The following is a 16,993-nucleotide window of genomic DNA, read 5'->3' as shown; positions in this document are numbered from 1 at the left end:
TGAGCCGTAAGATGTATTGACGCGGCTGTAAATGTGAGTGCGAGTATGATGCCCCATTAAAAATAACAGCTTAGTAACAAAATAATGAGAAAAATTTCTTTAGGGTCTTGTAGGGGGAGCCTTTAACTTTGATTTAGTCACTTTCTGACTTTCATAATAATAGCTTTTAACGGATTTATTAAGCCTTGAAAACCACCATTTTTCGTTTTTTTCAATTTTAAATTGTTTATAACTCGAAAACGATCAACTTACAGAGAAAAATTACAAAAGAACTTTTTTGTCTAGAATGGTTAAAAAAATTTGGACCACTTTTCACGTAGGCGACTTCTTGAACCTTATTCTGGGATGTCTCACAAATGTGATTATACAAAAAAATCTCATGCGAATATTTTTTCCAACGAACCCGCCGTTTCCGCCTTGTCTAATTATTAATAACCGTATATTGGATACAAGGGATACAGTGACGAGGTGATCTTGGAAATATGGCAACAAGCATTAGATACTGCCACTACTGAAATTTGGGGAAAAAGTGTAAAAAAATGCGAAGACTTAATTGAAGAAGGGTGGATTCGCGAAGGTTGCATCAGAGCACTTAATCCTGTTATAATTTACCACCTGAATGCGGAGAGCGACGACTGTGATTATGACTGCGAATCTGATGGTTGATAATAGTTTTAAGAGATTAGGAGAATAAGAGAATTCGTAATTTTCTTTTGTTTTTGTGCTACTAATTAAATATTCTACTAAATAAATATACACAATTTCATCATTTACAACCGTATTTTAAAAATTGGGAGAATTTACTATTGTACAATTCAGCGCATTGGACCATTTCAATCGATACTTTCATACCGAATTCACAACAGTCGTATACTCATGGAATAGACTGTATTGTTTATAGGTTTAGACTACAGGCCCATGTCCAAAATGAATGGGTCATGTGAACCACCAGGTGACGTATATAGGACGATATAAGAGCATAAAATAATAAGATTCAGCACTATGCCGTCACTTGTAAGCAGTCCAACTGAGTGCTGGTGAGAATTCAAAAGTGCAGGTAGAGTGGGTACATTTTGGTCATATATTTTTGTACGGCATTTTTACCATAGATAGATCCATGAAAAATAATATGAAAGCGCGCAGTGCCGTACAAAAATGACGAGCCACAAAGTTGGTAAATTTGTTTGATTTTCTGACAATTTCCAGGGTAAATTTGGTCATTTGATTCTGTACGGCATCAGTTTCATACTGTTTTAATACAACTTCTAATCCATTATTCCGCAACGCCGTACAAAAATCATGCGGCAAGGGGAAAAATCGAGGGTTGCAATCCCCTCTCTTTCCGTGGCCTGGGGGGTGATTTGAAAAAGTACGGCTTCGGTTCCAAAACATTATTTAGCACTCAAAAGTACTATTAAAAATAATGCCGTCAAAAATTATTGTTCATTTGAATGTACATATATTAATACTTATGTTAATTTCATGGTATACTTGATTTATAAAGCTAAAAAAATCATTTGACTCTGTACGGCAACTTTTTCTTTAACATTATATTGTAAAATAGAATTGTTATATAGTACCTATTGCCGTTCAAAAGAAACTGTTCTAAAAAAAATTATAGAGAAATACAAAAACAGAAATTTTTTAAAATATTGCCACAGTTTAAATATTCATAGATTAATAAAATATAGCAATTTTATAATTTATCCTTTGTTTTAAATAGTATTAAGATAAATAAATTAGGAAAAAATGATGCCGTACATTTTAATGCATACCATATCTTTTAGGTTGATGATAATGACGCTACCATTTTAAAGGTATATAGTATTTTATGGTCATTTGATACTGTACGGTATTAACATATTTTTGAAGAGAACAATTATTATTGATAATATATGATAAAATCATTATGACGTCTAACTGAAGTGAAAGGGTGTGTAGGTAGGTATATAATATCCAAGAATTGAAACTGTAAATCCCAGTATCAACAGTTTTGTATACTTTTTGGTTTAATATATACTTCAAGCATTATTGTTACATGTATATAATTGATTTGTTTCATTGTAATGATGTGAATAAATAAAACAACTACTATTTTTTAGAAAAATTACTACTAGAAAACGACTACTTAGCACACAGTACAGTATTATAGGCAGGTGTAGATAATATGCCTACAGATGCTAAACGTCGTAACATAACGTTGCTCTATTTTTATTACTTTTTTATTAATATGAACTTTCAGATTTGTACGGCGTTAACTTTTTATAAATTATTGCATTAAGTACAAATGAACTATCTAAATGCCGCATAAAACAATATCGTCATAAATTTCACCTTACATTTCGTTATATGGATTTTTCGTACATTTCATTCTATGGATTTTTCCTTGAGCTTTTTTTTTTCCTACAAACCTTTGGACCAACGAAAATGTACGGCATGTAAAATAATGTTATCTATGCATAAAATACTTTCAAAATAAATTAATTTTATGTTGTTTCAAATCACCCCCGGACCACGGAAAGAGAGGGGATTGCAACCCTCGATTTTTCCCCTTGTCGCGTGATTTTTGTACGGCGTTGCGGAATAATAGATTAGAAGTTGTATTGAAACAGTATGAAACTGATGCCGTACAGAATCAAATGACCAAATTTACCCTGGAAATTGTCAGAAAATCAAAAAAAATTACCAACTTTGTGGCTCGCCATTTTTGTACGGCACTGCGCGCTTTCTTATCATTTTTCATGGATCTATCTATGGTAAAAATGCCGTACAAAAATATATGACCAAAATGTACCCACTGTACCTGCACTTTTGAATTCTCACCAGCACTCAGTTGGACTGCTTACAAGTGACGGCATAGCGCTGAATCTTATTAGAGAGATTTTAGACCCTCTACTTTTTGACATACGTTAAACGTAAAACATTATACTTGTCATGCGCACTGAGTGATGAATTAAGGGATAACGTGTTTGCTTAAAATAGTTTTTGAAACCCTTCAGAAAATTGGCACACAGGTTAACGTTAATTGACATGTGGCAAACGTAACCTACAAAAACCTACAAAACGGCAGTTGTGTGCTATACCTTATTTTATTGAATTATTTGCCATAATGGAAGAAAATGTATTAAGACGTTCACCAAAGACAATTTACTACTTTAGGAACACAAAACATCCATCCTAGGTTTAACAATTCAATCAAGTGTCAGATGTCTCAAGAAATGGTGTAATTAAGAATTATTCTACCAGGGTTGCCAAGCAGATTATATTCAATTATATAATATGTTTATTACCTGATAGTTTTTGATTTGAAAAACAAATTTTGATTACAATTTTATGCATCGTTACTATATTTTTTATTCTAGTTATCTTTGGTTCAGCTCATATGACCTTTTTTTCGTTTTTTATGATTTAGATATATTGACAGTTGGCAATCTTACAAATACGTAATCCCTTAATAACGTGAACCTTATTTCTACCTAAATAAGGGGACCTTATTTCTACCTAAATAAGGGGACACCTTATCCGCTAATAAGGTAATACGTTATTTTTCAGTTAATGCGCATGAGCAGAATAGCGTATAACGTTTAACGTTGCTGAAATAAGGGGCTTAAAAACTCTATTATTTTATGCTCTTATATCGTCCTATATACGTCACCTTGTGGTTCATATGACCCATCCATTTTGGACATGGGCCTGTAGTCTAGTTGTTTACTAAAACCGCACTAGTCGCAAAAAGTATCGCATAAATGTATTAAGTCTAGGAGTTGTGATTAGTATCTCCTAAATTTTTTTTGAAAATGACATTTAATGAAACGTAGGAATATTTAACCCGGGAGCAGTCGCGCTCACTTCTGTCACGTAAGTAGTCGCGTAATTTAAATACGAATTTAAAACAAATTTCTATTCTATAATATTTTTATTTACTTGTTATGTTAAAAATATCTATTTCTAACAATTTTAAAGCTAATTGGTTCTCACCAAAGCGATAAATTAAAAAAAATAAATTAAAAAAAAATCCACGCGTTACAACAATCTTCCTCGAGGCACTTACGGGTGGAAAGTTATGTTGCGAAATTTTTCATCAAGTTATCACGGAAAAGGATAAAATGTGAAATTTTTTCTAACGGCGTGACTGCTCCCGGGTTAACAGTGCTTCATTCCTTCTTCTTCTTTAAGTTCCATCTTCTATCGAAGGTTGGGAATCATCATGGCAATGCGGACCCTGTTGACTGCCGCTCTAAATAGCTCTGCACTACTGCATTCGAACCATTCCCGTAAGTTCTTAAGCCAGGATGTTTCGCTTTCCTCGGATTTTGCCTTGCATAAGTTGTAATAATGAGTATTTTTGCCCTCTCATCACATGTCCCAAGTACTCAAGTTTTCGTCTTTTGATAGTATTATTGCTGGTTGATTTCCTATCCTTTTAGTTACTTCCACGTTTGACATTCTTTGAATCCATGATATTCGTAGGATTCTTCTGTAACACCAAATAGCATTCGACTTATAAGCAATTTGAAATTGAAAAAAACGAAAAATGGCGATTTTCAAGGCTTAATAACTCGGTTAAAAGTTATTATTATGAAAGTCAATATATGACTAAATCAAAAATTAAAGCCCCCCCTACAAGATACTGAAGAAATTTTTGTCATTATTTTATTAACAAGCTCTTATTTTTAAGTAATAATAATTAGCGCCATGCACGTGTGCGGGGCTGTAAATGCTGAGTGCGAGAGAGAAGCCATTCCAGAGGTCCAATTGTGCATCTTACTCGCACTCACATTTACAGCAGCGTCAATACGATCTAACCACTCATTGTTATTAATTAAAAATAACAGCTTAGTAGTCAATTAATGAAACAGATTTCTTCAGGATCATGTAACGGCGACTTTAAACTTTGATTTAGTCACTTTCTGACTTTCAAAATAATAATTTTGACCGAGTTATTAAGTCTTAAAAATGGCCATTTTCGCGTTTTTCAAATTTTAACTTGCTTATAACTCGAAAAATATCAACTTTAGGGAAAAATTATAAGATACCTTTTTTGTTCAAAATGGTCCAAACAAACCTAAAAAAAAAGTCCGGGCCAAAAATATTGATTTTTGCAATTTCATTAAAAAAAAATTGTTAAAAAAAATTGGCCCACTTTTCTCGTGGGCGACTTCTTGAACCTTATTCTGGGATGTCTCACGAATGTGATTATGCAAAAATATCTCATGGGAATATTTTTCCCAACGAACCCGCCGTTTCCGTCTTGTCTAAAAATTCAAAGGCTGCCAACTTATTCAAATAGCTGTCCACGCTTGTTTCAATGTCCACGCTTCCAGGCTTTAAAAAAGAGTAGAGAATACGTAACATCGAAGCATCCTTAGGCGTAGTTCTAATCTTATATCCCGACAACAAATAAACTTTTTAAGTTAAATGAATGATGCACGTGCTATTTCAATACGTGTCTTAATTTCTTTGGTTTGGACTACATTTGATGTTATCCATGTTAATAAGTATTTGTAGTTATCCACACTCTCAATTACGGTATTTCAATAGTTAATTGGATGTTTGCGTGTGCTGATTTAGTCCTGATCATGCATTTAGTTTTCTTTAAATTCATCTTCAGTCCGTACTCATGACAGCGTTCATTAAGGCGTTGCATTACGTTCTGTAAATCATTCCAGTAAAGTGAAAAATGACTAGACTAACAGGCCAAAAAAATGAAAATAACAATTATTCAACAAAAATGAAAAATCTAAATCTATGAAATAAGGAATTTCAAGGACAAATTGAACATTTTAGTATGGATTATTAGCACCTCTGGCTCTAATGATGTCCCTCATTCTCTGTGGAAGGCTTTGTATCAAAGGCAATATGTACCTACTCCAAATCCAAATTTTCCAATTCTTCCGTTAAAGCATATCCTAATTCATCAAGGTTATCTGGAGCGACGATACAGGTCTTAAGCGTCTTTCTAGGTAGTCCCAAATATGCTCAATTAGGTTTGGGCTGACTGCTGGCCACTCGAGACCAACCTCTTGATGATATTGAATTATTATTCAATAATATAATAATTGAAACAAAAGGCACGACATTTTCTTCAAGAACCTCTCTTATCTACCGATCAGCTGTCAGGGAGCGCCTACAAAACACTGTTAATTCTCTGTCACCTGCAAAGCAAATGCCTCCCCATATCATAATGGAACCACCTCCAGAATTTTAGGCTGCTCTTGTTACACTGAGCAAATTGCTCACCGACGCGTCTGTAAAATGGAATACGTCTGTCGGATCCACAAAGTGCCAATCTTGACTTATCTGTAAAAAGAATATTAGCCCAGTGGTTAATAACCCAATCCACATGTTCTCATGCGAACTTTAAACGTGCCATACCATACGGCACTCATTAACGTGAACTCATTAACAGTGGAGCAGTAGCAGGCATTTTGGCTCTGATTCCAAATTCCCTTGATCTGTTTCTAACCTAATTGACACTTATTCGAACATTAAGGAATGTCGAAAGATCATTTCGCAGTTGTCTAGCTGTAACATGACGTGAATAGCCCGTCCCAAACCCTTTTTTCAGTGCGTAACAGATTATCGAATTCTCTCTAACGCATTACAGTTGGAAGTAACAGAAAAAAACATACCTCTGTGATTATTATACATTGAACTTAGAAAATTATGTATTCCTTGACGGGTTTTTGCATATTAAAACGGATTTCTACTTATATATGTATAATTGGTTGGCGATTACAATACTCTAAATAGATAACCAATCAATTAGGCGAGTAAAATAATTTGACACAAAAATAATCGATCATGTGGTAAAATGACAATTGTAATTTCTAGATTAGAAATTTGTCAACGACGTAAATATAAATATTTTATGTCATTGGTATATTCGTGCATTGTATGGTTAAATTTGATATTATATACAGGGTGTTTCTAAATTCATGCGACAAACTTCAGGAGGTGATTGCTCGTATGAAATTAATATGGGTTCTTCCTATAACAAAATTTCCTCAGCCCAACCCTTAAGGGTGATATCACCCATAAAAGGTGGTAACTAAAATTGAGTTTTTATTATTTTTTTTTTAATTTCAGTAAAGCTAAAAACTTAAAATTCTGTAATTTTCGTGCACTCGCAAAGGACTAACCACGTGTATTTTTTCAATATTCCTGTTACATTATACGGGGGTGAAATTAGCAACCCTTACTTTATTTCATATCAAAACTTTTTTTTCGAGACGAAGTTGTATGAAATAAAATTTAACTTAAAATCCTTGTTTTATTTAAAACTTTTTTTTATTCTTAAATTTTTTTCCCAAAACCAATAGCTGCAGAGAAAAAAAATAAACATCATAATAGCTGCAGAGAAAAAAAATAAACATCATAATTTATAATTTTTTTAATAAATTGAGTGGAAAACAGTAAAGATGTAAAATGTAATACGATTCATAATAAATGCTGGAAATGACCACCTCTAGCCAAAATACATGAACGTAGCCTACGTGTCATGGATTGCTGTACACGTTCAAAGATTTGAGGTGTATTTCTTATGGTGTCACACGCTATTTGAATACGATTCTTCAAATCGTTGATATCAACTATGGGTGTCGTGTAGACTAATGATTTAAGGTAACCCCAAAAACAGAAATCACAAGGATTTAACTCTGGAGATCGAGGAGGCCAATGTTGGGGCTCTCCTCTGCCAATCCAACAGTTGGGATATGTTACATCTAAATGTTGCCTAGCAGTCCGACAGAAGTGTACTGGAGCACCATCGTGCATGAACCACATGTTTTGTCTGATATTCAGTGCGATGTCTTCAAGTAGTTCAGGGAGATCATTTTGTAGAAAACTGGTGTAAGAAATTCCATTTAATGGCTGAGCCAGAAAATGTGGCACAATTAAGTTATCCCCTACTATACCAATCCATACGTTCACTGAAAAAACATTTTGAAAATGGTGCTCTATAATCTCATGGGGATTCTCGTCTGCCCATACGTGATTATTGTGAAAATTTATGATAGCTACTCTTGAAAAATGTGCCTCGTCCGTAAACAATACATTATTTAAAAATTGAGGATTTTGTCGCATTTCGTGTGTTAACCATTCACAAAATCTAGCTTGTTGAGGAAAATCTCTAGGTAAAAGAGCTTGAACCCGTTGGATGTGGTAAGGATATAACTGCTGCTCTTTTAAAACTCGCCACACAGATGAATGGCTGATATTTAAGGTGTTGGCAATTATTCTAGTGCTTGTTTCCGGGTGTACATAAATTTCATCTAAAATTGCTTGTTCTACCATTACATTTCTAACTGTCCGGAAACGACCAGTACTGTTTGAATTTCTTTTTAACATTCCAGTTTCGGATAAGCGGTTGTGAATACGTGCAAATACGGAATGATGAGGCGTTATTCGTTGCGGATATTTTTCAGCATAAAGACGTCTAGCTTGTCGACAATTACCATTTGCCATACCATACACAAAATGCATGTCGGCCATTTCAGCGTTTGTATACATGTTATAAAATAAACAATACACAGATAATGCAAAAATAACAACCTACAAACTTACAAGTAAACTTCGATTGGTAACTACCAACAACAGTGTTTGACATCAGTCTAGTAAAATTTGAATAAACATTAGTAAACACGGTAAATGTCGAAGTGACAGCAGCCTACTATTCTAAAACTTTTTAATTAAAAACATTAAGGTAGAGGTGGTCATTTCCAGCATTTATTATGAATCGTATCACATTTTACATCTTTACTGTTTTCCACTCAATTTATTAAAAAATTTATAAATTATGATGTTTATTTTCTTCTCTGCAGCTATTGGTTTTGGGAAAAAAATTTAAGAAAAAAAAAGTTTTAAATAAAACAAGGATTTTAAGTTAAATTTTATTTCATACAACTTCGTCTCGAAAAAAAAGTTTTGATATGAAATAAAGTAAGGGTTCCTAATTTCACCCCCGTATAATGTAACAGTAATATTGAAAAAATACACGTGGTTAGTCCTTTGCGAGTGCACGAAAATTACAGAATTTCAAGTTTCTAGCTTTACTGAAATTTAAAAAAAAAATAAAAACTCAATTTTAGTTACCACCTTTTATGGGTGATATCACCCTTAAGGGTTGGGCTAAGGAAATTTTGTTATAGGAAGAACCCATATTAATTTCATACGAGCAATCACCTCCTGAAGTTTGTCGCATGAATTTAGAAACACCCTGTATATTTAAATTTACATTAAACTATTTTAAATATTAATATTCTGGCAAATGTTTATATAAATATAAATATTCTGACAACTGTTAGTGTCAGATTTAACTACAATGTCATGTAATGATTTGCGACATTCTTAAAATCCTATATGACGTCAAAATGAATGACGCACGAAAAAAAGGGTTTGGGATCTACTATAGTATACGGCAAGTCTACAGACGTAATAACGGTCATCTACGGGGTTCGTGCACCTGGGACCACCTGGAACTGGTCTTGTTGTGTAACCTCCAGTTTCTCTGTAGCTTCTTAAAGCCCTTGAAACACTGGATTGGTGGATTCCCATAACATCAGCAACATATTGCTGCGATTGTCCGTCTCCAATTAATGCTACAATTTGGGATACTTGTTCTGACGTTAAATTACTCCTTTTTTGTAAGAATGCACCTCATAATTGAAAAATCATGCAGACATAGTGCACAGATTAAATTCGCGAACACACATTTTTTAAATAAGAATTCTCTATTATCAACGTTTTGTTTACTTTCTTTATCGACAAAAACATGTTTCAACCTTGAAGTGCACCTTTGTGTAGACACCCAAAGGATACCGTAGACGAGTATTATAACATTTTGCTAAAAATTAAAAAGTTACTTTTAAACTTTTTTTCTGTTGTAGAAATTATGTGATACTTTTTCTGATTAGTGTATGTATATTCCTTTTTTTTTTAGTGTAAACCAAACACGCCGCACGTTCTACTACGTCGACCAAAACATAACGAAGTCGCCCTATCTTTCCAAGGCAGTCCATTACTCACAGCTGCCGTAGCCCCAGACGAATTTGCCAACATCAACATACCCCTTAACGATGGAAGTTTACTAAGCTTGCGACCCCAGAAAGGCCTAAGACTGTCACAGATACCCAAATTTGATATGGATACTATGAGGCAATTGCAGACATTAAAAGACCACATTTCAATGGTGTTGGGCTCGTCTCAAAACGATTCATATTAGTTGTAGGCGATTATTTTCCCATTATTTTTAGAATAATATCTGCTCTATTTCAAGCAATAAGTACAGTTGATTATCTATTTAATTTATGGCATTGAAATACGAATAGTTTGCTTAATGTTTGAAATCGATCATATCCATTGGAGACTACCAAAAGTATAACGTAAAATTATAGAAATTTACGTGATAGTCATTTTAAATTATTTTTTTAATAAATACGTTTTTGTTCTTCTTAAGATCAACGATGGTTATACAGGATATTTCTAAATATGTATCACAAACTTTAAGGGGTTAACATGAAAAAATAACAATTTGCTCTATAAACATATGTCCGCAAATGCTTCGTTTTCCGAGATACAGGGTATTGAAATTTTTCTTACAAATCCAAGATTTATTTATTACTCTAAAACCGGTTAAGATATACAAATCAAATTTGGTGGGTTTTAAGAGGTAGTTATTGCGCATTTTTTGACATACAATTAAGAATTTTGGATTCACCATTGGCGCGCTTACTGGTAATGGTCTGATTTGTACACCACTGATATATTTCAAATTAAAAGTCATTTTTGAATTCCTCATTAAATTTCTGACAAAAAGGCTATCTTCCCTTTTTCTCATATGACGCGCCGTTCCCATGCAAAAAATAAAACATCTTACCGCTTATGAAGTATTAGAAATAAATTTATATACATTCATTATAGAAACTTTGTCGAATACTTCGTAAGCGTTAAGATGTTTTATAGTCCAGGGCGGATCTGTTTTGAGATGAACGTTGAGAGGTGACTAATTCTTTTGCAGAAATTGCTTGAAATTAACCCATATAATAATAATCCTCCCGCTCAAAACGGTCCGGAACATTGTTTAAATAATCAAAATGTCAAAAAATGAAGGAAAAATTCGATTATTTTCTTCGTTTTTTGATTATAACTTTAAAAGTATTCACTTTCGAGAAAAGTTGCACTAAAATAAAAGTTGCGTAATTAAATTTCCTACAATATACGATTGAATAAAAATTTTTAAAATTTTTACCCTTGTTGCAAAATAGCAATAATTGCGAAAAAAACATAAAAAAAAAACAAGTATTCGCATTTTACATTTTTCAACCATTTCTGCTACACTTAGGACCTTCATATTTCACCCAGAAAAACTTTATGATATGATAAAACTATACTGTAGATTTAGTTAAGATCGGTTCAATAGATTTTGCAAAATAAATTTTGTAATTAAGATTTCGCAAAAAAAATTCATTTTTTCAAAATTTTGCAGGACTGAAAATAAATCAGAGAGCAAGTTAAATTTTTTTTTACTAATAGAAGAATACTGTACCTTTCATTTGCAATTTGCAAAATTAAAATCGGTTAACTAACACTGCGTCAGAAATTTTTTAAAATAAACATTAATTTTTGGTGATACGCGCACGACAGCGGTGTTCTATTCACACTAGTTGATTTCCACCAAAATTTCTTCCAATATTTATCTAATATATTATTTTTTTACTCTATATTTTATTGTATGTTCATATTTTAATCTCACAAAAATCAAACTAATTTGAATATTGTTTGTGAAAAATTATTTAAACAATTGCATATGTTTAAAAATAATACACTTTTATTAAGTGTAACATAACATAAGTTAAAATATATGAACAAAGAAAGTTTTTGTTAAAAAAAGTGCTATTTCAAAGGACAGAGTATGTGTTTTTATTTTGCAATAAACAAATTTATTTATTTATTTCGAAATGTACTAAAAATTAAAATTTATCAATCATTATCAAAGGCCATTGGAATGACCAATCAGGGCGAACGTATCCGCTGTCCTGCGCGTAGCACCAAAAATTAATGTTTATTTAAAAAAAATTCTGACGCCGTGGTAGTTAACCGATTTTAGTTATGCAAATTTCAAATGAAAGGTACTGTTGTATTCTTTTATATGGAAAAAAAAATAATTTTGAAAAAATGATTTTTTTACTGTATTGCAAAATTTATTTTGCAAAATCTATTAAACCGATCTTAATGAAATTTACAGTATTGTTTTATCATATAATATAGTTATTCTGAGTGAAATATGAAGGTCCTAAGTGTAGCATAAATTGTTGAAAATGGGAATACTTGTCTTTCTATGGTTTTTTCGAAATTATTGCTATTTTACAACAAGGGTGACAATTTTTAAAATTTTAAGTTAATCCTATATTGTAGGAAATTTAATTACGCAACTTTTATGTCGGTACAACTTTTCTCGAAAATGAATACTTTTAAACTTATTATCAAAAAACCAAGAAAAAAATCGAATTTTTCCTTCATTTTTTGACATTTTGATTATTTAAATTTAAACAATGTTCCGGACCTTTTTGAGTGGGAGGATAACTCAAATATTATGTCGTATAAATATTATGTGTTATTTATGTCGTATGAAAAAAGGGAAGATAGATTTTTTTTATCACAAATTGAACGAAAAATTCAAAAAAGATTTTTAATTTGAAATATATCAGTGGCGTACTATTTTTGTCATTAAAAAATTTATACCGTTACCCGTGTGCGCGCCAATGGTGAATATAAGATTCTTAATTGTATGTCAAAAAATGCGCAATAACTACCTCTTAAAACCCACCAAATTTTATTTGTATATCTTAATCGGTTTTAGGGCAATAAATAAATCATCAATTTGTAAGAAAAATTTTAACACCCCGTATCTCGGAAACTGTCATAAGTTTTTCACGTAGAATAGGGAACTTGCATAAAATTTTAAATTCCAAAAAAAATGCTATATATCACAACAGAACATAATTTTCAACATATATCAAAGAAAAAAGTTTTTTTGTCTTTCGTTTGGCCCCTAAAGACGATTAAAAATTAAAATTAGAGCAGCCAGTCCAAAACGCGCCCTCGTTGGTCGTGACATCATAGTATTGGATGTCCTCGTCATTAATTGATTAGGTTTAGCAGTCGTTTTGGTACAAAACGTCGTTTTGGCAACAAACTGGTATATATTATTACACTGACATACGATAAATGTTATTAAAATATAAATATAACCATAAACATAAATAAAATATAATTAGGTGACGTCACGGGTCGTTTGAACTATTTTAAATACACAAGATTTTACAGTTGAGTCCAGGGTTCTTTACCCGTGCGTCATCATTTAAAGCATACGAAATAAGTCGGTTTACTAAACGCAACAGCAAGTGACAGAAAGTTTCCACTGCTCCGATCACGGGTTATACATATTATAAAATTTGACGTTATCAAATAAATAGAATGTCAAAAAATGCAAATTTTAGTCTAAAATTTTGGTGTAGAATTACAGCTACATTTGAAGTAGCTTAATAAATTATTTTAAATCATTAGTGATTAATAAATAAATAAATAATTTATAAAAAAATTCAATAACATATTTTCTTTTTGTAATTTTATTCACATTGGTGGAAACTTAAACACAACCGTTCTTTGACTGTGTGAATGAGGTTCGTTTTGTATGTTGTAAAAATTAATTGAAAAATAAATAAGTACACTTACCATAAAATTTGAAACTCCAATATAAAATTAGTTGTGAAAACAACTGTTTTTGTAATATAAAAAAGTTCAAAATGCAAAAATTCAACAAGACAGCAAAAAATTCAACAGACTGACAGCCACAAAAGTAAACAAACCAGAAACGTCACTAATTGTACTTAAAATCTGAAAACATGCCCAAACGTATTTTTTTGTACCCATCTCTTTTCAATGTACTGAGTCTAGACCTAGAGCAGCGGTGCTCAAAGAGTCGATCGCGATCGACCGGTCGATCGCCAAAGTTTTTGAAGTCGATCGCGATTCACGGAAAAAATACACATGGAAAAGGTGGAGACTGCGCTCACTTATGGATAATATGAAGTGCATTAACATCCAAGTAAAATTAAGATGAAAAACATCTTTACTTACAACTCTCTATAGTTACAACGTTTTATCAAATAGTAATGTGATATAAAGTTTTTTATTTTCAATTTTTTTTACTAGCAGTCGATCGCTGGATGCTTGCAGTATATGTGGTAGATCCCATATGTGGTAGTGTAAGTCTGATCACCACTGACCTAGAGCGTTCATAAAATGCAAACATATGGTTTTGCTTAATAACAGGCGGTAGCTGGTTTGTCTTTAGTTTCATGCGTGGAAGAGAATGATGCTAGATAAAAAGTGTGTGTTTTATCTCGCAAGGTATTAATGACACACTGGTAAAGAACCCTGGAGTCAAGTGTAAATTTGTATTTCTAAGTTATTATGAGTTTTTGAAGTGTGAAATTTTGGAAATGTCATTTTTAAACAAAACTGAACATTAATATGTAATAAAAAAATGTGCAAGTTCCCTATTACCCCTTAAAGTTTGTCATACTTATTTAGAAACACCCTGTATGTTGCAACCTCAAGTACAAAAATAATATATTTGACAATCGGTACCCCCAATATTAAAATGACGAATATTTCCTTCAAATGACTTTAGTTGATATTATTATCCACATTTTTGATCTTTTTGCTCTGATAAAATCCTTTTTAGCTTCATAATTACGTTCAACAAAATTTCAAAAATTGTATGAAATTTTAAGTTTATTTTAAAACTTTGGTTAGTCTCTAAGCTTTAATTTTAAACGATTTTAATATTATTCTTTAATTTTTATGACAATATTATACAGTATTTAGTTTTAATAAGGATTTTTCCCAAAACCTTTTCCTTGTAACATCTCAGCTTTTATTAAATAGTTCGTTGGCCATAAATCACAAATTAGTGGGTTTTATGTTTACCATAATGGCAATAATTAATAGACTCGAATTTGTGATTTAGTCCTAACGATATATTTTATAAAGTATAGTGTGAACGTTTTAATTGTTCTCTTTGATGTGTTTATGTATAAATAAAGAAAATGCTTTACATTTTATTTGGTTTCAATTCAGTGGAGATTGGTGAGTTCGTTTAAAAAATTAGGGAGGTGATGTGTTCTTTTATGACAAAAAAAATCAGCTAATAAGCTTATAGACCTGGATCCCGCGTACAAAAAAAGGGTATTTATAGCAAGCTGAAAATTTGTTAATAGCTTAACGGTGTCTAGTCGGACACACTTTGATGTATGGGAACACTAACAGGGGAAGTTTTAATAGTGGAACAGGTTAAAAATTTGAAATGTCAGACTACGAAAACGTTCCATGTATTTTGTCGGGCAGAGCTTCCAATTGATTTGTTACCATTTCATTAAAGTCTCAAACAAAAATCAGACTGGTGTTTATCACCAACTGGGCATTTTAATGAGTGGAACACGAAGAACATGTCAAATTACAGAAATTATATTGGTGATAAATCACATTTTTTGACATACAATTAAGAATTTTATATTCACCATTGGCGTGCGTACGGGTAATATTATCGGTCATAATATAAAATAGTGAAAAAATGGTGTAGGTTTAAAGTCTGCAGACCCAATAGAAGCAGAGTTGTAGCTAATGAAAAGTAGGTTCTTATTCAAATTCCAAATCGAATATTTCAACGTGAAATAACCAAAAATTTTTCAGGGAAATCTCTCATCATAACTTTTTTAAAAAGTTTAAAATAACTTTATTTTTATTTTTTTAAGTTTCTAGCATAAAAAGTAAGCAAGATGCGCTCAACATAAAGTAAATACCTTTTTTTTTTGGGTAAAAAAATTAGTGAAAATCTCCTCCCAATTGGCATACCAAATGAAATTAATCATTACCGCTTCGCAAGCTACTTTTGACTTATATATTTTTTATATGCTCTGTAAGTTTTATTCGTGTACAGTGCTTATTTATGAAATTGCTGTAGTAGAAATGCCTGGAACAAGTCACTAATCACGATTGTATGCAAATTTTGAACAGTCATATCTTAAACAGTTATTAATTAAAAAAAAAGGAAAATCTAAAATATTCAGAAAAGCAAAACCTACATTTTTTTACTCTAAGAATTTTGGTATCACTAATAACTTTTAAGTTATTTTGAAAAAAAGACATTAAAATTTGTTTTACTTTAAATCCCAATGTTTTTAAATATGTATAAGCACTGGGAACCGGTGAAACCTACAGATCATATAAAAAATACGTAAGTACAAACTAGGGGGTGATTTTTTCAAGACAAGAGAAAAGATTTTTTTGTTAAAAAAAGGAACCAACATTATTTTGAGCTTAACTTACTTAATTTTTATACTAGAAACTAAAAAACAAAAATAAAGCTTTTTTAACACTTTAAAAAGTTGTGATGAGTTTTCACCGAAAAGTGCTTCATTTTTTGATTATTTACGTTTAAATATTCGATTTGGAATTTGTCGAATAAGAATCTACATTTCATTACCTCCAGCTCTGCTTATATTGGGTCTACATACTTCATACATACACCATATTTTTTACTTTTGTACGCGCTATATTTTTCCTAAGAATGTTTTTTCGATAAAATACTTAATTTTTGAGATATTTGCGAAAAGCCGTCTAAAAACGTGTTTTTTTTTTTGTTGAAAATATTCACTCGTAAATAACTCAAAAAGTATTGACTTAGTGAAAAAACTCTATAGACCAAAAGTTACTTAGAATTAATCAGTTTATCAATTTCCACACTTATTTTGAACGTATGTTTTTTCACCCCCGAAGGGGTGGCACTCATCCCCAGGACAAAATCACACATCGGCACAATATCACTTTTTTTCTTTGGCATGTTAGCTATGTGTACGCCAAATTTATGTTGACTATTGACAAGTTGTTGCGAAATGTCGATTAAAAGACTTGTATACTGTATACTAGA

The 16,993-nt window shown here is 31.8% G+C and overlaps 1 protein-coding gene across 3 annotated transcripts in view; it reads left to right on the top strand.

Annotated features, from left to right (window-relative positions):
* The window catches only part of LOC114337755 (borealin), a 57,561-nt gene extending 42,438 nt beyond the window's left edge, over positions 1–15,123 (top strand). For all 3 annotated transcript variants that reach the window (XM_028288289.2, XM_028288288.2, XM_028288287.2), the window contains exon 6: positions 9,941–15,123. In XM_028288289.2, the coding sequence (XP_028144090.1) occupies positions 9,941–10,222 (282 nt within the window). In that variant the 3' untranslated portion in view covers positions 10,223–15,123. The remainder of the gene's footprint in view (positions 1–9,940) is intronic.
* Positions 15,124–16,993: the final 1,870 nt, after the last annotated feature.

This window comes from Diabrotica virgifera, chromosome 3, assembly GCF_917563875.1.
Source record: "Diabrotica virgifera virgifera chromosome 3, PGI_DIABVI_V3a".
NCBI lineage: Eukaryota > Metazoa > Arthropoda > Insecta > Coleoptera > Chrysomelidae > Diabrotica > Diabrotica virgifera.
The sequence above is the reverse complement of the archived record's forward strand: the minus strand, read 5'-3'. Positions and strand labels throughout refer to the sequence as shown.